Raw genomic sequence first — 17,018 nt, 5'->3', positions numbered from 1 at the left:
CTCTCATGGCAATGACAAAGTAAGTAATCCTTTGTAGTTGATCTTCACTTGCAGAATCTGCGGGCGTGTCCCACACTCTGGTCGCTTCTTGTCAATGAAACGCAGGCCTCAGGGCACTCCACACAGCATGATGTGGGTGGTGTGGATGTGGGGGGGCTGTCCGAAGCGGATCTGCCACACAGCACCGCTCTCACCGCTCAACGATTTCAAAGACGTTGGCACGGATCGGCTGACAAGGCCGAACATGATATAGGTGTTCCAGTCCAGCCCAGCCCTTCAGAAACTATACACTAAAATTCAGAAGCGGAGAACACTTCAACAGAAAATGTCGACGGTTGAGGTACAACAGACCACGGCAGTGATGCTGGAGAAACGTTTTCCAGTGACTGTCTGTCATCAGGGAATGAAGGTCATTTTAATCATTGCAAAAACCCAGCAGCCGGGAGGCGCTCTGCAGCAACAAGAAGATATTGAACTCATGCCTCGCCCTCGTGTGGAATCGGACTCCAGTACGCGCGGAGCCGCGACATTCTGGGCACAGGCACAGGGATCCATCTGCTGAGGCGGACCGCAATGTGTGTGTCGTAGAACTAAATAACTTTGAAGACTGTTTAAGAGTACGCCTTGCTATGCTGTCGGCCATCAGCCCAGCGGAGACGACAACAAACTCGACAAAACAAACAAACAAAATATTTTAAAACTAGTTCAAATACTCGATCGCTCCATGTCATCTAATCTGTGGGTGTGGAGTGTAATGTCCTGGCCGTACTCTAGTTGTCCCAGAAGTGGACCTGGCGACGCAAACGGGCACGATACGCAAGAAACACCGCTTTGAGAACATACGTCGTGTGGGTCAGGGACTATGCCAGTTGCTGTTACGGCCTTTTGGCCGTAGGAGAGGAGAGCCGCCTGCTGCTTCAGAGCCGCCTGCTGCTTCAGAGCCGCCTGCTGCTTCAGAGCCGCCTGCTGCTGCTGCTGGTGGTGGTGCTGCTGCTGCTGCTGGTGGTGCTGCTGCTGCTGCTGCTGGTGGTGGTGTTGCTGCTGCTGCTGCTGTATATTGGCCTGATTGAAATTCATGCCCATGAGCTCCTGGTAAATGTGTCCGATGGCCATTTCCGTGGCACTGGGCAGATGTCCATGGGCGTGCAGGCCAATGTCGATGCCAGCCCCAGCTCCAGCCAGAGCTGCTGCCTCGGCTATGACCCTGGGCGCTGTCGCTGGCGAAGGATGACGCGGATGCTGCTGCTGCTGTGGAAGCAGCGCTGCAGGTCCTGGCTGATTCGCGGCCTTGTGCTGCGGCTGCTGGGACATTGCCATGCCGCCCATTCCGGATGAAGAGGGTCCCTGAAATACGGATAGAGTTGGGGTTTTCCTCAGAACAGCTAAGAAGGAGGGCATATTTGGCATATTCTAGCCAACGAATCATCGATTCCTAATTCATTGAAAGCCTAGAGCACCACTTACCCCCGAGTAGCTTTGGCCGGATATTCCGGCCGATCCAGCCGCAATCTGACTGGAGCTTTGGTCGAAGCCCGGCGGCGGTTTTTTGTTCTTGTCCTCCTCCAAGCCCATGTAGTTGGCGCCAAACAGCGAATAATTCTCGGCCGCCTTGAAGTACTGGGCGGAGCCGTTTTCCGGATCCTTGCTGTTGTCGCCGTAGAGAGAGCGCATCACTTCGTGTATAAAGTCCGAGGCGGTCCCGCTCACCGCTAGAGCGGGCCGCTCCCAGACCCCAGGGGTAGTATCATCGATGGTTGGCTGCCAGATGCGCTTGGCCACCTGGCTCGAAACTTTGCCTAAAGCGCGAGACAAACGCGTGGATTATATTTAGTTTAGAGGATTCATTGGTACACACCCTCAGAGGCAGCAATCGCATCGTCCTCATCGTCATCGTCCAAATACTTTGAGTTGAAGCTATTCTCCGACATCTTTTTGTGCGAGAAAGAAATGAAAATGTTTATTGGAAAGAAACACCGCTGAACGAGAACCTTCACTGCTTCGAGCGAAATGGAAGCAATCGGATCCCAGTCGTGTGTTCGTTTGTTTATGGCGATCGGTTGCACAAAAAAAATTGATTTATGGGAAATTTATTTTATTTATGCGGAGTTGTCTACTAATACACGCTGAAGTTTCTCGGAATTACTGCCCGACACAGACGCCTACCACGACAGTGCTGCCCAGTCAGAGGTCGTGGAGGCTTGAGTGCTGTGTGTGCGTGTGTGTATCAGTGGATGAACTATTGGCAGCACTGGTTAATCTTTTTGTGTATTGGTGAACGAAAAATGCCGGCATACACATGCCCACAGAAGTCTTAAAGTGAGACTTCTGCGGATCGAAGAAATATCAATCCAATCCATTGCATTTTGCGCAGAAGAAGCGATGTCTCACTTTGGGCGACTTTTTCTGTGCTGCCAATTATTTAAGGGAGATAGTTCTCTGCTCTGAGGCATCTATCATGGAACACGAGTGTGTAGAGGCCGGTGCCGCAAATATTTGGAATATTTCATTGCACTTTGATGATTCTCCATCGCCATTTGCACTTGTTGGCTTCAAAAACCATAAGCGCCCTCAAATTCATCCACTAATTGCCTGGCAAGCCGCACATTTCGAATAAAATATATAAAAATCTACCATTTACCATATTTACCTTCTTTTTTCTGTGGAAAAGATTAAGTTTTTGAAAAACAAAGCACTTTATTTTCACTGTAAAAATGGCAAATAGTATTTGCAACGAAAATTCCGCGGAGTTCAAGTAAAGCTGCTGAAGGTTGAAAAACTTCATTGTTACTATCGATACATCGATGTTTCTTCAACTATCGATGGAAGAAAGAGCGCCAACTGCTTGGGTTTGATTATTCGTACAATTTTGCTCATGATCCGACATCAAATACCTTAATTTCGATATTCCGTTTAGTATTTTTAAGCATTTTTAACATTTATTATAAAATTAATTAACAGACGACTCGGAAATGGCGTAACAGAAGCCCGAGCCAGCTCCGGCCAACTTCACGCGTCCCGGGATTTCCACGAGTGTAGGGCTGCATCTGGAAATTGATCGAAAATTGAATTTAAAGCCAATCCACTGGCAGAAGGGAGATTCTTACACATTCTCTGTACTGTTGTTGCCACAGTTTCCGTGCTCGTTCCAGCCCCAGGTGTAGATCTCGCCGGCTGTAGTCCGCAGCAGGCCGTGCTCTGCCCCCATGTGCACGCGAGCAGGCGTCTGGCCGTCGGGCAGTCGGAGGCTCAGTGGCTGGGGCACCGCCTGCTGCTCGCTGATCGAGCCCGTGCCCAGCTGTCCGTAGCACTTGCGGCCCCACATGAGGATCTCGTTGTTGCGGAGCAGCGCCGCATTGTGGGTCCAGCCGACGGCCAGCTGCCGCACGTCCTCCTCGAAGAGGAAGGCGTTGGACTGGTCTTTTGACCAGTTTGACCGTTTTCCAGTGACTGTCTGTCATCAGGGAATGAAGGTCATTTTAATCATTGCAAAAACCCAGCAGCCGGGAGGCGCTCTGCAGCAACAAGAAGATATTGAACTCATGCCTCGCCCTCGTGTGGAATCGGACTCCAGTACGCGCGGAGCCACGACATTCTGGGCACAGGCACAGGGATCCATCTGCTGAGGCGGACCGCAATGTGTGTGTCGTAGAACTAAATAACTTTGAAGACTGTTTAAGAGTACGCCTTGCTATGCTGTCGGTCATCAGCCCAGAGGAGACGACAACAAACTCGACAAAACAAACAAACAAAATATTTTAAAACTAGTCATCTAATCTGTGGGTGTGGAGTGTAATGTCCTGGCCGTACTCTAGTTGTCCCAGAAGTGGACCTGGCGACGCAATCGGGCACGATACGCAAGAAACACCGCTTTGAGAACATACGTCGCGTGGGTCTGCTGCTTCAGAGCCGCCTGCTGCTGCTGCTTCAGAGCCGCCTGCTGCTGCTGCTTCAGAGCCGCCTGCTGCTGCTGCTTCAGAGCCGCCTGCTGCTGCTGCTGGTGGTGGTGCTGCTGCTGCTGCTGGTGGTGGTGCTGCTGCTGCTGCTGGTGGTGGTGTTGCTGCTGCTGCTGCTGTATATTGGCCTGATTGAAATTCATGCCCATGAGCTCCTGGTAAATGTGTCCGATGGCCATTTCCGTGGCACTGGGCAGATGTCCATGGGCGTGCAGGCCAATGTCGATGCCAGCCCCAGCTCCAGCCAGAGCTGCTGCCTCGGCTATGACCCTGGGCACTGTCGCTGGCGAAGGATGACGCGGATGCTGCTGCTGCTGTGGAAGCAGCGCTGCAGGTCCTGGCTGATTCGCGGCCTTGTGCTGCGGCTGCTGGGACATTGCCATGCCGCCCATTCCGGATGAAGAGGGTCCCTGAAATACGGATAGAGTTGGGGTTTTCCTCAGAACAGCTAAGAAGGAGGGCATATTTGGCATATTCTAGCCAACGAATCATCGATTCCTAATTCATTGAAAGCCTAGAGCACCACTTACCCCGAGTAGCTTTGGCCGGATACTCCGGCCGTTCCAGCCGCAATCTGACTGGAGCTTTGGTCGAAGCCCGGCGGCGGTTTTTTGTTCTTGTCCTCCTCCAAGCCCATGTAGTTGGCGCCAAACAGCGAATAATTCTCGGCCGCCTTGAAGTACTGGGCGGAGCCGTTCTCCTTGCTGTTGTCGCCGTAGAGAGAGCGCTCCACTTCGTGTATAAAGTCCGAGGCGGTCTCGCTCACCGCTAGAGCCTCCGCCAGGGCCTCGGCACTCATCGGAGCATCCTCCTCCACGTGGGGCAGGGCTTCTCGGCGGCTCCCAGACCCCAGGGGTAGTATCATCGATGGTTGGCTGCCAGATGCGCTTGGCCACCTGGCTCGAAACTTTGCCTAAAGCGCGAGACAAACGCGTGGATTATATTTAGTTTAGAGGATTCATTGGTACACACCCTCAGAGGCAGCAATCGCATCGTCCTCATCGTCATCGTCCAAATACTTTGAGTTGAAGCTATTCTCCGACATCTTTTTGTGCGAGAAAGAAATGAAAATGTTTATTGGAAAGAAACACCGCTGAACGAGAACCTTCACTGCTTCGAGCGAAATGGAAGCAATCGGATCCCAGTCGTGTGTTCGTTTGTTTATGGCGATCGGTTGCACAAAAAAAATTGATTTATGGGAAATTTATTTTATTTATGCGGAGTTGTCTACTAATACACGCTGAAGTTTCTCGGAATTACTGCCCGACACAGACGCCTACCACGACAGTGCTGCCCAGTCAGAGGTCGTGGAGGCTTGAGTGCTGTGTGTGCGTGTGTGTATCAGTGGATGAACTATTGGCAGCACTGGTTAATCTTTTTGTGTATTGGTGAACGAAAAATGCCGGCATACACATGCCCACAGAAGTCTTAAAGTGCGACTTCTGCGGATCGAAGAAATATCAATCCAATCCATTGCATTTTGCGCAGAAGAAGCGATGTCTCACTTTGGGCGACTTTTTCAGTGCTGCCAATTATTTAAGGGAGATAGTTCTCTGCTCTGAGGCATCTATCATGGAACACGAGTGTGTAGAGGCCGGTGCCGCAAATATTTCGAATATTTCATTGCACTTTGATGATTCTCCATCGCCATTTGCACTTGTTGGCTTCAAAAACCATAAGCGCCCTCAAATTCATCCACTAATTGCCTGGCAAGCCGCACATTTCGAATAAAATATATAAAAATCTACCATTTACCATATTTACCTTCTTTTTTCTGTGGAAAAGATTAAGTTTTTGAAAAACAAAGCACTTTATTTTCACTGTAAAAATGGCAAATAGTATTTGCAACGAAAATTCCGCGGAGTTCAAGTAAAGCTGCTGAAGGTTGAAAAACTTCATTGTTACTATCGATACATCGATGTTTCTTCAACTATCGATAGAAGAAAGAGCGCCAACTGCTTGGGTTTGATTATTCGTACAATTTTGCTCATGATCCGACATCAAATACCTTAATTTCGATATTCCGTTTAGTATTTTTAAGCATTTTTAACATTTATTATAAAATTAATTAACAGACGACTCGGAAATGGCGTAACAGAAGCCCGAGCCAGCTCCGGCCAACTTCACGCGTCCCGGGATTTCCACGAGTGTAGGGCTGCATCTGGAAATTGATCGAAAATTGAATTTAAAGCCAATCCACTGGCAGAAGGGAGATTCTTACACATTCTCTGTACTGTTGTTGCCACAGTTTCCGTGCTCGTTCCAGCCCCAGGTGTAGATCTCGCCGGCTGTAGTCCGCAGCAGGCCGTGCTCTGCCCCCATGTGAACGCGAGCAGGCGTCTGGCCGTCGGGCAGTCGGAGGCTCAGTGGCTGGGGCACCGCCTGCTGCTCGCTGATCGAGCCCGTGCCCAGCTGTCCGTAGCACTTGCGGCCCCACATGAGGATCTCGTTGTTGCGGAGCAGCGCCGCATTGTGGGTCCAGCCGACGGCCAGCTGCCGCACGTCCTCCTCGAAGAGGAAGGCGTTGGACCGGTCTTTTGACCAGAAATGCTGCCCCACCAAACTCAAAGAGCTGTCAAAGTTGAATAAGTTAAAGTAAAAAAAAAACGTAAATACATTTTTTAAAATCTATATGAAGGCGCGGTGGACGTGCCTCAACTGTTAAAGTTGAATGAGTCGAATCCTCCAGAAATCAGGAAAAACAAACAAATTATGAATATGTACGCAGAAGAATAAACCGTTTGTTTCATCCACGAGATTCGCAATGTACAACTTTCTAGCTTAAGGATTACACATGCATTTTCTCAATATAAAAACAAAGACCTCCTGATTATAGACGTCCGCCACGACCGTATCTGCGACGGAGGCAACTCCTCCGCAGCACCTCCGCAACTTTTTGTGAAAATATGTTGAACGAAAAATCGGTAGAACATTTTTTTTTTTTTTCATCGAAAAAACATGCCATTCGCAATTCATGTTTTTTTTCCCCATGTAAATTTAATAAATTTGTAAATTCGTAGGCCAGGGCATGCTCATACGGCAGCACCTGCTTGGCATCCATAAACTGGGCACTGTCGTAGGCTCTCGCCCGTCTGCAGCTCAACAGAGGATCGTGATCGTTCCTGGCCACCAGCAGCTCGTTCAGTATCTGTCTCTGCTGGGCACACACAAAGGCTAACTGTAACAGGGATCCAGATATCAGATCAGAGCGCAGATTTTACGGGAGATTAAATCCCTTATCTTGTTGGTTAATATTTACCTTTGTTATGGTGCCTGCATTGGTCTCTAGAGCCCCCGTCAGCTGGCCAAAGGCCGTCTGCTCTTGCTGGATGAAGAGTTGCTCCTGGCGGAGAGTGCGCGCCAGGTCCATGATCTCCAGCAGATTCCCCGCGGCAGTGGGCTCCATAATGGAGATAGAGCTTCTGAAAAACTCGTTTCGATTAGGAATCAGCATTGAAACTAAAGAGAAGGGGTTCGGCTAGGACCTTTAAGAAGCCGCCTTTAAAGACTCCTTCTACCCCGGAGAAGGACTGCAAGCAAACGCCGAGGGAACACACAAGATCAAACGTCTTCCGACGTGGTCCTTTCCCCTCTTCCTAAGGGTCTCTGGCCCGAAGATTTTAAATACTCTAGAGCTGTAGTCGGCAGGCGAGTCGAGCATCAATATGATGCTTCACGCGACATGTAAATTGTTTTATTTGTTTCTTTTGGTCAGAAGCTTCGATGGTCGAAGAATAAATCTTGTACAAAATGTCCCTCGTCATGCACAAGACATGTAAATTATTATTTTTTTCTTTCTTTGGAAGCGGAAGCGGTTGCTTGTTAGCTTCGCTGGCGTCGTAGCAATCTCAGGGAAAAGGGAACAAGGACCTGCTGCTTTGGAAACAAAGCCCTTTGGGCGCTCTCTCTTTTGCATCTACGGCCTACGTTAAGCTTAATCTTTAATACCGTCTCGACTTGGGGAACTTTACGTAAACATAGTTTTATCTTGAAATGTTCTGTTAAACTTTAATTTCAATTCAATTTTCATTCACTTTTATTGACAATTCGATTTCGCTGAAGAACCTCTTCATCAATTTATTTCGATGGAAATTCAATTATTTTTACTGAACTTTTTCAGTGAATATTCAGTTTTGATTCGATTTGCAACAATTTATCCTCAAATTCAGTTCCATTCTGCCCACATACCCCCTCCCCTACGTCGTTCGGTGTCCGGTCCGTAACTCGCCCGTATTGCGCATTTCCGTATATTAAATTGGTTTCCATTATTCATTGTTCATTGCAACTTGTGGAACGCCAGGCATTTCTCATGGCATATGTTTCGGTTTTCAGTTTCGGGACCACGCATACGGATGAATGATCGAAAGTAAAATCCTTCTTAGACCGTTATATGCGCTGGAACATACGTAAAAAGCCTACGATTACGCATCGTAAGCATCTCTGCTCTGCTCTAATGATCGTGCAGTCACGCGCACATCTCTAATTGGATGCCAAAGAGAGACAGAAACACAGTGAGAGAGAGATCTAAACAGCTAATCAATGGAGAGAAATGAAGCCTCTCTACGAGTATACAAGTGTTTATATGTAATGCCTATACGAGTATATAGTTTAAGTATATATAGATTTTGTGGTTACATAAACAATGCCAAACGTTTGCCAAACGTCAGTGGCAGTTACAGATTACAGATTAGGCCTTGATCAAGGGCAGATGGAGGGACTGGCCTGCCCTGCCCGTGCACAGAGGATAAACAACGGAAAAAAAAGAGAAGATGATCGTGCGTGGCCTTGTTTCACTGCCTGGTGGAGTCACAATATTTGCGCGTCAATTACGGCCACTATTTGTTCCTCGTGAATGACGATGGGGGTGTGCCAGCCAGCTCATGGTCTATGGATCGATCATGATCTGTTTACTTTCTTTCCTAGGGCTTATGGAGCAAAAGCACCCATGATAAAACGAACCACTGCACCCACCACTCGGCTGGGACCAAGGTCAAGATGCACGCGTCCTTGGCGACCAGGAGAGCTGTCCCCAGTGTCTTTCATGTACTTTTCTGAAATTACTCAAATTTGCTTTTGCTCAAAGTTGGATTCAATTCGGAATTGCCTTTTATCTTATCGATAACTGGGCGAAAGTCTTAAGAGGCGTTTTAGATAAACAATGGGTCATACGCTGCCATACCCGATACGATTAGTGTGCGGTTCGGTTAGTGACTGCTGACTGAGGTTCTATAAGAGTATATGCTACGACAATACTAAAATGCTTCCCCCTATGATGCTCCAGCAGGGAGGCAGATGCAGCCAGCAGTCCGCCATTGGAACAATGGCAAGCAAACCCACATTAAAGTGAAACAAACTTAATTTGTTGGGAGGCCTCTCTCACATTGCACAAGCCCCACAGCAGCAGCAGCAGAGGTGGGCGGAGGATGGGGGAGGCGTCTCAATGTGTCGCCAAAGCAGAAATGGGGGGTGGACTGCTGCTGTGTGCGTGGTGTGTGTGTATGTGCATTAATAGTTTAAGTATTTTGTGTGCCATGCACAGAAAATAAATAATACATGTACCAGCGGAATGGAAAGAGACTGGAAATTGGCCTTGATGCTTCCCCAGGGGTGAGGATCCACCATGGAATGCGCGGACTTCCTCAGCTGCTGCTCCTTCTGCTGCAGGACTTACGTTTCGTGCAGGGGCTGGTGTCTGTCGTCTGCTTGTTCTGTCTGTGCGCCTGCGGGAGCGGGCGCGTGTTTGCGTGGGGAGGGCGGCAGACTAGCGGGTAGCCGCCAGTTTGCGAATTGGTTGGGTATTGATGCCTGGGATTGCGAATTCCACACGCACGCCTTTTGTTTAAATGATTACGTCCATTTTCTCGCCTCATAATTTGGTTTGTCTGGCAACATGTTGCTCGGTCTAGAAAACAGAAACAGAGGGGAATGGAGAAAACGCGGAGAGGGCGCACAACAACTTACTTTCGCTAGAAATTGGATATCTGACTGCTTTTCCACTTTTAACTTTAATTGTTGTTTAACTTTAATCAGCGAGAACTAACACACCCGTTGGCTCAAGCGAATAAAAACACAAACAATTAATGTTTTCTTTTTTGCTATGCACGCAATTAGAGTTGAGTACGGTGTGACCGCGGACTTTTCGATAAAATATACCGTCCGACCCTCAGAAATATACCAAAATATACCGTCTCATTTGAAAAATATACCGTAAATGTACTGACGAATTCATGTTCTATTTTACATATTCCTCGTTTTTAAAATTCCGTGGAATATTACTAGCTATATAGAACATTTAGCCATGCCCACATAGTTTTAAACGATTGATGAATCAATTTTCTACTTAACTGGCCTATTCTAAATACTTGCTTTTATTGGATTTTTATATACCGTTGAAAATGGTAAACCGGTCACCCTAGTTGATTATGCTAGGCAGTTGCTATCGGATTTATCGCCAGTGGTATTTTGCTATATTTCTGATTTTCTCAGCTGAAATCGATAAAAGGAAACAAAATAGCTGATTTTCTCTGCTGAAATCGAAAAAATTTTTAAAAAAGTAATCGACAAACAAATTTTAAATTTCTTGTACTTTTTACGTTTTGTTTTCTACTTTGTTCGTACCTACTCGCTCACTTATGCATGCACATATGGGCTGAGCGTACACTGAAAATAAACGAAATAAGGCGGCATTTTCTTACGTTTGAATTAAGAAGAATTTATTATAAAAAAAAAAACAGTTTTTATTTTTTTTTTTTAACGTGGACTCGTACGGAAAACGACTGGAGCGACTTCGGGTGGACAGTACCACCGTCACACTTTAAACTCCCGTTCCCACATACTCGAATTGACGAATCCCACCGCATTGGCTGCAGTTTGGCAGCGATTTCAGCTGATCCGCCACAGTTGCGGCTGTGTTTTTTATCCAAAGGGTATCCTCGCTTGTAGCGCACAATCTGCTTGGGCTCGCTGCCCATAAAACAACCCGTGGAACTGGTGGAACATCACATCAACACAACGGTGGCTGTTCCCTCCGCCTCTCATGGCAATGACAAAGTAAGTAATCCTTTGTAGTTGATCTTCACTTGCAGAATCTGCGGGCGTGTCCCACACTCTGGTCGCTTCTTGTCAATGAAACGCAGGCCTCAGGGCACTCCACACAGCATGATGTGGGTGGTGTGGATGTGGGGGGCTGTCCGAATCGGATCTGCCACACAGCACCGCTCTCACCGCTCAACGATTTCAAAGACGTTGGCACGGATCGGCTGACAAGGCCTAACATGATATAGGTGTTCCAGTCCAGCCCAGCCCTTCAGAAACTATACACTAAAATTCAGAAGCGGAGAACACTTCAACAGAAGATGTCGACGGTTGAGGTACAACAGACCACGGCAGTGATGCTGGAGAAACGTTTTCCAGTGACTGTCTGTCATCAGGGAATGAAGGTCATTTTAATCATTGCAAAAACCCAGCAGCCGGGAGGCGCTCTGCAGCAACAAGAAGATATTGAACTCATGCCTCGCCCTCGTGTGGAATCGGACTCCAGTACGCGCGGAGCCGCGACATTCTGGGCACAGGCACAGGGATCCATCTGCTGAGGCGGACCGCAATGTGTGTGTCGTAGAACTAAATAACTTTGAAGACTGTTTAAGAGTACGCCTTGGTATGCTGTCGGTCATCAGCCCAGAGGAGACGACAACAAACTCGACAAAACAAACAAACAAAATATTTTAAAACTAGTTCAAATACTCGATCGCTCCATGTCATCTAATCTGTGGGTGTGGAGTGTAATGTCCTGGCCGTACTCTAGTTGTCCCAGAAGTGGACCTGGCGACGCAAACGGGCACGATACGCAAGAAACACCGCTTTGAGAACATACGTCGCGTGGGTCAGGGACTATGCCAGTTGCTGTTACGGCCTTTTGGCCGTAGGAGAGGAGAGCCGCCTGCTGCTTCAGAGCCGCCTGCTGCTTCAGAGCCGCCTGCTGCTTCAGAGCCGCCTGCTGCTGCTGCTTCAGAGCCGCCTGCTGCTGCTGCTGGTGGTGCTGCTGCTGCTGCTGCTGCTGCTGCTGCTGCTGGTGGTGGTGCTGCTGCTGCTGCTGGTGGTGGTGTTGCTGCTGCTGCTGCTGTATATTGGCCTGATTGAAATTCATGCCCATGAGCTCCTGGTAAATGTGTCCGATGGCCATTTCCGTGGCACTGGGCAGATGTCCATGGGCGTGCAGGCCAATGTCGATGCCAGCCCCAGCTCCAGCCAGAGCTGCTGCCTCGGCTATGACCCTGGGCACTGTCGCTGGCGAAGGATGACGCGGATGCTGCTGCTGCTGTGGAAGCAGCGCTGCAGGTCCTGGCTGATTCACGGCCTTGTGCTGCGGCTGCTGTGACATTGCCATGCCGCCCATTCCGGATGAAGAGGGTCCCTGAAATACGGATAGAGTTGGGGTTTTCCTCAGAACAGCTAAGAAGGAGGGCATATTGGGCATATTCTAGCCAACGAATCATCGATTCCTAATTCATTGAAAGCCTAGAGCACCACTTACCCCCGAGTAGCTTTGGCCGGATACTCCGGCCGATCCAGCCGCAATCTGACTGGAGCTTTGGTCGAAGCCCGGCGGCGGTTTTTTGTTCTTGTCCTCCTCCAAGCCCATGTAGTTGGCGCCAAACAGCGCATAATTCTCGGCCGCCTTGAAGTACTGGGCGGAGCCGTTTTCCGGATCCTTGCTGTTGTCGCCGTAGAGAGAGCGCATCACTTCGTGTATAAAGTCCGAGGCGGTCCCGCTCACCGCTAGAGCGGGCCGCTCCCAGACCCCAGGGGTAGTATCATCGATGGTTGGCTGCCAGATGCGCTTGGCCACCTGGCTCGAAACTTTGCCTAAAGCGCGAGACAAACGCGTGGATTATATTTAGTTTAGAGGATTCATTGGTACACACCCTCAGAGGCAGCAATCGCATCGTCCTCATCGTCATCGTCCAAATACTTTGAGTTGAAGCTATTCTCCGACATCTTTTTGTGCGAGAAAGAAATAAAAATGTTTATTGATTGGAAAGAAACACCGCTGAACGAGAACCTTCACTGCTTCGAGCGAAATGGAAGCAATCGGATCCCAGTCGTGTGTTCGTTTGTTTATGGCGATCGGTTGCACAAAAAAAATTGATTTATGGGAAATTTATTTTATTTATGCGGAGTTGTCTACTAATACACGCTGAAGTTTCTCGGAATTACTGCCCGACACAGACGCCTACCACGACAGTGCTGCCCAGTCAGAGGTCGAGGAGGCTTGAGTGCTGTGTGTGCGTGTGTGTATCAGTGGATGAACTATTGGCAGCACTGGTTAATCTTTTTGTGTATTGGTGAACGAAAAATGCCGGCATACACATGGCCACAGAAGTCTTAAAGTGCGACTTCTGCGGATCGAAGAAATATCAATCCAATCCATTGCATTTTGCGCAGAAGAAGCGATGTCTCACTTTGGGCGACTTTTTCAGTGCTGCCAATTATTTAAGGGAGATAGTTCTCTGCTCTGAGGCATCTATCATGGAACACGAGTGTGTAGAGGCCGGTGCCGCAAATATTTCGAATATTTCATTGCACTTTGATGATTCTCCATCGCCATTTGCACTTGTTGGCTTCAAAAACCATAAGCGCCCTCAAATTCATCCACTAATTACCTGGCAAGCCGCACATTTCGAATAAAATATATAAAAATCTACCATTTACCATATTTACCTTCTTTTTTCTGTGGAAAAGATTATGTTTTTGAAAAACAAAGCACTTTATTTTCACTGTAAAAATGGCAAATAGTATTTGCAACGAAAATTCCGCGGAGTTCAAGTAAAGCTGCTGAAGGTTGAAAAACTTCATTGTTACTATCGATACATCGATGTTTCTTCAACTATCGATGGAAGAAAGAGCGCCAACTGCTTGGGTTTGATTATTCGTACAATTTTGCTCATGATCCGACATCAAATACCTTAATTTCGATATTCCGTTTAGTATTTTTAAGCATTTTTAACATTTATTATAAAATTAATTAACAGACGACTCGGAAATGGCGTAACAGAAGCCCGAGCCACCTCCGGCCAACTTCACGCGTCCCGGGATTTCCACGAGTGTAGGGCTGCATCTGGAAATTGATCGAAAATTGAATTTAAAGCCAATCCACTGGCAGAAGGGAGATTCTTACACATTCTCTGTACTGTTGTTGCCACAGTTTCCGTGCTCGTTCCAGCCCCAGGTGTAGATCTCGCCGGCTGTAGTCCGCAGCAGGCCGTGCTCTGCCCCCATGTGCACGCGAGCAGGCGTCTGGCCGTCGGGCAGTCGGAGGCTCAGTGGCTGGGGCACCGCCTGCTGCTCGCTGATCGAGCCCGTGCCCAGCTGTCCGTAGCACTTGCGGCCCCACATGAGGATCTCGTTGTTGCGGAGCAGCGCCGCATTGTGGGTCCAGCCGACGGCCAGCTGCCGCACGTCCTCCTCGAAGAGGAAGGCGTTGGACTGGTCTTTTGACCAGAAATGCTGCCCCACCAAACTCAAAGAGCTGTCAAAGTTGAATAAGTTAAAGTAAAAAAAAAACGTAAATACATTTTTTAAAATCTATATGAAGGCGCGGTGGACGTGCCTCAACTGTTAAAGTTGAATGAGTCGAATCCTCCAGAAATCAGGAAAAACAAACAAATTATGAATATGTACGCAGAAGAATAAACCGTTTGTTTCATCCACGAGATTTGCAATGTACAACTTTCTAGCTTAAGGATTACACAGGCATTTTCTCAATATACAAACAAAGACCTCCTGATTATAGACGTCCGCCACGACCGTATCTGCGACGGAGGCAACTCCTCCGCAGCACCTCCGAAACTTTTTGTGAAAATATGTTGAACGAAAAATCGGTAGAACATTTTTTTTTGTTCATCGAAAAAACATGCCATTCGCAATTCATGTTTTTTTCTCCCATGTAAATTTAATAAATTTTTAATTGAAAGACATCTGAAGAAGATTCAGTTTAGTCAATAGAAACAGTGCCAGTATTAGGAAAAAAGTATATACATACATACATATATATATGAGAAAACAGCTCTTGTCGGCCTTTTTATAGGAAAAGCAGCCTGCAGTCGGCGCTGCAGCTGCGCAGTAGCGATGGACGCGTCAAAATGGCGGAACGTGGACTTATCGATAGGTCCCTCATAAATATTTCTCGTTTTTGATATTCCGGGTAGTGTTACTAGCTAACTAGAACCCTCAGCCTTGCCCAGAAACTTTAATCCGATTGACGAATCATTTTCCCACAAGACTGGTTCATTTTAAAGCAGCTTCAGCTCTTGAATTTGAATTTTCAATGGTTGGGACCGGTTGCTACCGATTCATACTCGATTCAAATAGAGCGAAAAAGAGAACCTTAACTGATTTAATGAGAGCGCAAAAAGAGCCAATAACCGTTTCGAAGAAAGCAATTCGACCATCAATACTATCGATTGGATGCAAGTGGTGTGCGCCAAATAGAAATTGTTTGAAAGTGAATGAGCGAAAAGGATTTAGATCCAATCCATTGGAATAAATGATTTGAGAGCGGTCACCGCAGGTAGAGTTCAGTATTCTAGGGATGGTTGTTAAATATGTATTGATATATAAATTTTTTGATATATATCGACTTATATGTCTGATATTTTTTGGCTGGGCGAACATATTAACATGAATATTTTTCTCAGATTTGGCCGAGTCGATACTATTTTTCTGTTGGCTCAGGACGTAAGATCAAATATATCCGCGACTTTTGATTCTACTTATCGATGTACAGGAAGCTGCGAACATCGGTACTTTTGTGCGATAGTCTGATAAAATCCGGCGGTTACATGCCTTTATTTTGAAAATAACAAGCCGCCCATAAAATTGTATTTATTCAAATAGTAACCACTCAACTTAACCACTGTTCATCATCAGCGATCTTTTCTTTTTCCCTGAAGAACATGTGTTTGATTCCAACTACACAGAAAGCGACAAAAGTAACGAAACTCCTGGTGCTAAAAAATGAAGCTAGGAAGCCGCAAAGGTTACCTTTACAAAGCCAGTGCTGCCAATGCGGGGACAGAAAATATATCGTTTTCGCCGGCTTTGTCAATCGGAATAGGCCAAACATTTGTTCAGATATGGTCAACAAATCTGGCAATTAATAGTCAGTTCAGTGAGTGTTCTGTGTAAAAATTGTGACGCTAGAAATAAGTTACAATAAAACGCCTAAGTTCGCCTGTATTTTCAGTAGTAATTTCGAACTGTATGGTTCGCAGCCTCCCTGAAAAAAGCAACGCGTGCGTGGATTCTGCCGAAGACCAATCCAAAAAGAAGTGAAAAATTAACAAATAGCACAGTAATTCGAATTACTTTCTTCAATTAGTGCACATACGTACGTATTTATTGTCTGAAAATCAGAATCAGTGAGAATCCCAATGTTCTATCAGAATGAACGGTCATCATCGCAAGAGAAAGTGGCAAGCTGGGCGCGGTGAGGATCTCACCCCCGACGACCGTATTGAGTTAATTGCCGAGTTGATGGCTAAACTAGACGGAGTCAATTTCGTCGCCGACTTTTTCCACATCCGTCGACTGAAACTGCTGATCACCGACTGCCTGCCCGACCACAAGGAGCAGCTGCTACGCATTCTCATAGGCTGTGTGACCCGGCCCCCCAGCCCGGCCACAGCTAGCTATGCCCAAATTGTGAGTCTCCTCTGCAACGACTTTGATCTCCTGATGGTCGACTGCATCCGCGCCCTGATGGTGGTTCAACAGAAGGCACTCATCGATGGCAAGTGGGAGAAGGCGCGCGGCCTGGAGAGCTTCTTCGCCGAGCTATGCAAGTGACATAGCATAGAAGGGCCCTGGCTATGCATTTTGATCACTGCACTGCCCCTGTTCGGACACGATACGTAATACATATCAAACTCTCGGTAAACAAAACATAGCATATTCAATAACACGACATTAACACACGAGCCTAACACACGAGCCAAATAAACGAAGAATCTAGGCAACGATATTGGTACACTTTAAGGATTTGTTTTAGGTACTACTCGTATTATT

General features: G+C 47.3%; 5 protein-coding genes across 9 annotated transcripts; 1 reads left to right on the top strand and 4 right to left on the bottom strand.

The window, feature by feature from the left end:
• Positions 1-1,813: 1,813 nt before the first annotated feature.
• On the bottom strand, positions 1,814-3,878 carry LOC117187485 (RCC1 domain-containing protein 1-like). Its single transcript, XM_033390272.1, has 3 exons — positions 3,105-3,878; positions 2,648-3,044; positions 1,814-1,928 (listed from the first exon to the last, which is right to left on the bottom strand). Exons 1-2 carry the CDS (start codon positions 3,320-3,322, stop codon positions 2,948-2,950), a joined length of 315 nt encoding a protein of 104 aa, XP_033246163.1. The 5' UTR covers positions 3,323-3,878; the 3' UTR covers positions 1,814-1,928; positions 2,648-2,947.
• A 2,688-nt stretch (positions 3,879-6,566) lies between these two features.
• Positions 6,567-10,096, bottom strand: LOC117187437 (receptor-mediated endocytosis protein 6 homolog). Of its 4 annotated transcripts, none has more exons than XR_004472117.1 (4): positions 9,915-10,094; positions 9,625-9,855; positions 7,213-7,372; positions 6,567-7,131 (listed from the first exon to the last, which is right to left on the bottom strand). XR_004472117.1 is itself a non-coding variant. In XM_033390118.1 (3 exons), exons 2-3 carry the CDS (start codon positions 7,357-7,359, stop codon positions 6,784-6,786), a joined length of 495 nt encoding a protein of 164 aa, XP_033246009.1. In that variant the 5' UTR covers positions 7,360-7,375; positions 9,915-10,096; the 3' UTR covers positions 6,567-6,783. The 4 variants fall into 4 exon arrangements, 2 of the variants coding, with proteins under 2 accessions (XP_033246009.1, XP_033246012.1); XR_004472116.1 differs by having other exon boundaries at positions 7,213-7,375; positions 9,915-10,093; XM_033390118.1 differs by lacking the exon at positions 9,625-9,855 and having other exon boundaries at positions 7,213-7,375; positions 9,915-10,096.
• Positions 10,097-11,688: 1,592 nt separating this feature from the next.
• Positions 11,689-12,950, bottom strand: LOC108162837. Its single transcript, XM_033388523.1, has 4 exons — positions 12,878-12,950; positions 12,487-12,818; positions 12,147-12,366; positions 11,689-11,774 (listed from the first exon to the last, which is right to left on the bottom strand). The coding sequence occupies exons 1-4, from the start codon at positions 12,948-12,950 to the stop codon at positions 11,689-11,691; spliced, it is 711 nt and encodes a 236-aa protein (XP_033244414.1).
• On the bottom strand, positions 12,836-14,709 carry LOC117186991 (secretion-regulating guanine nucleotide exchange factor-like). The gene is made up of 4 exons (XM_033388519.1): positions 14,702-14,709; positions 14,131-14,481; positions 13,674-14,070; positions 12,836-12,950 (listed from the first exon to the last, which is right to left on the bottom strand). Exons 1-3 carry the CDS (start codon positions 14,707-14,709, stop codon positions 13,974-13,976), a joined length of 456 nt encoding a protein of 151 aa, XP_033244410.1. The 3' UTR covers positions 12,836-12,950; positions 13,674-13,973.
• A 1,237-nt stretch (positions 14,710-15,946) lies between these two features.
• Positions 15,947-16,974, top strand: LOC108164948. 2 transcript variants are annotated; one of them, XM_017300939.2, is made up of 3 exons: positions 15,947-16,122; positions 16,198-16,341; positions 16,397-16,974. In XM_017300939.2, exon 3 carries the CDS (start codon positions 16,398-16,400, stop codon positions 16,797-16,799), a length of 402 nt encoding a protein of 133 aa, XP_017156428.1. In that variant the 5' UTR covers positions 15,947-16,122; positions 16,198-16,341; position 16,397; the 3' UTR covers positions 16,800-16,974. The 2 variants fall into 2 exon arrangements, with proteins under 2 accessions (XP_017156428.1, XP_033246118.1); XM_033390227.1 differs by lacking the exon at positions 15,947-16,122 and having other exon boundaries at positions 16,133-16,341.
• Positions 16,975-17,018: the final 44 nt, after the last annotated feature.

This window comes from Drosophila miranda, chromosome XL (assembly GCF_003369915.1).
Source record: "Drosophila miranda strain MSH22 chromosome XL, D.miranda_PacBio2.1, whole genome shotgun sequence".
Classification (NCBI taxonomy): domain Eukaryota; kingdom Metazoa; phylum Arthropoda; class Insecta; order Diptera; family Drosophilidae; genus Drosophila; species Drosophila miranda.
This window is presented reverse-complemented; position numbering and strand designations above follow the sequence as displayed.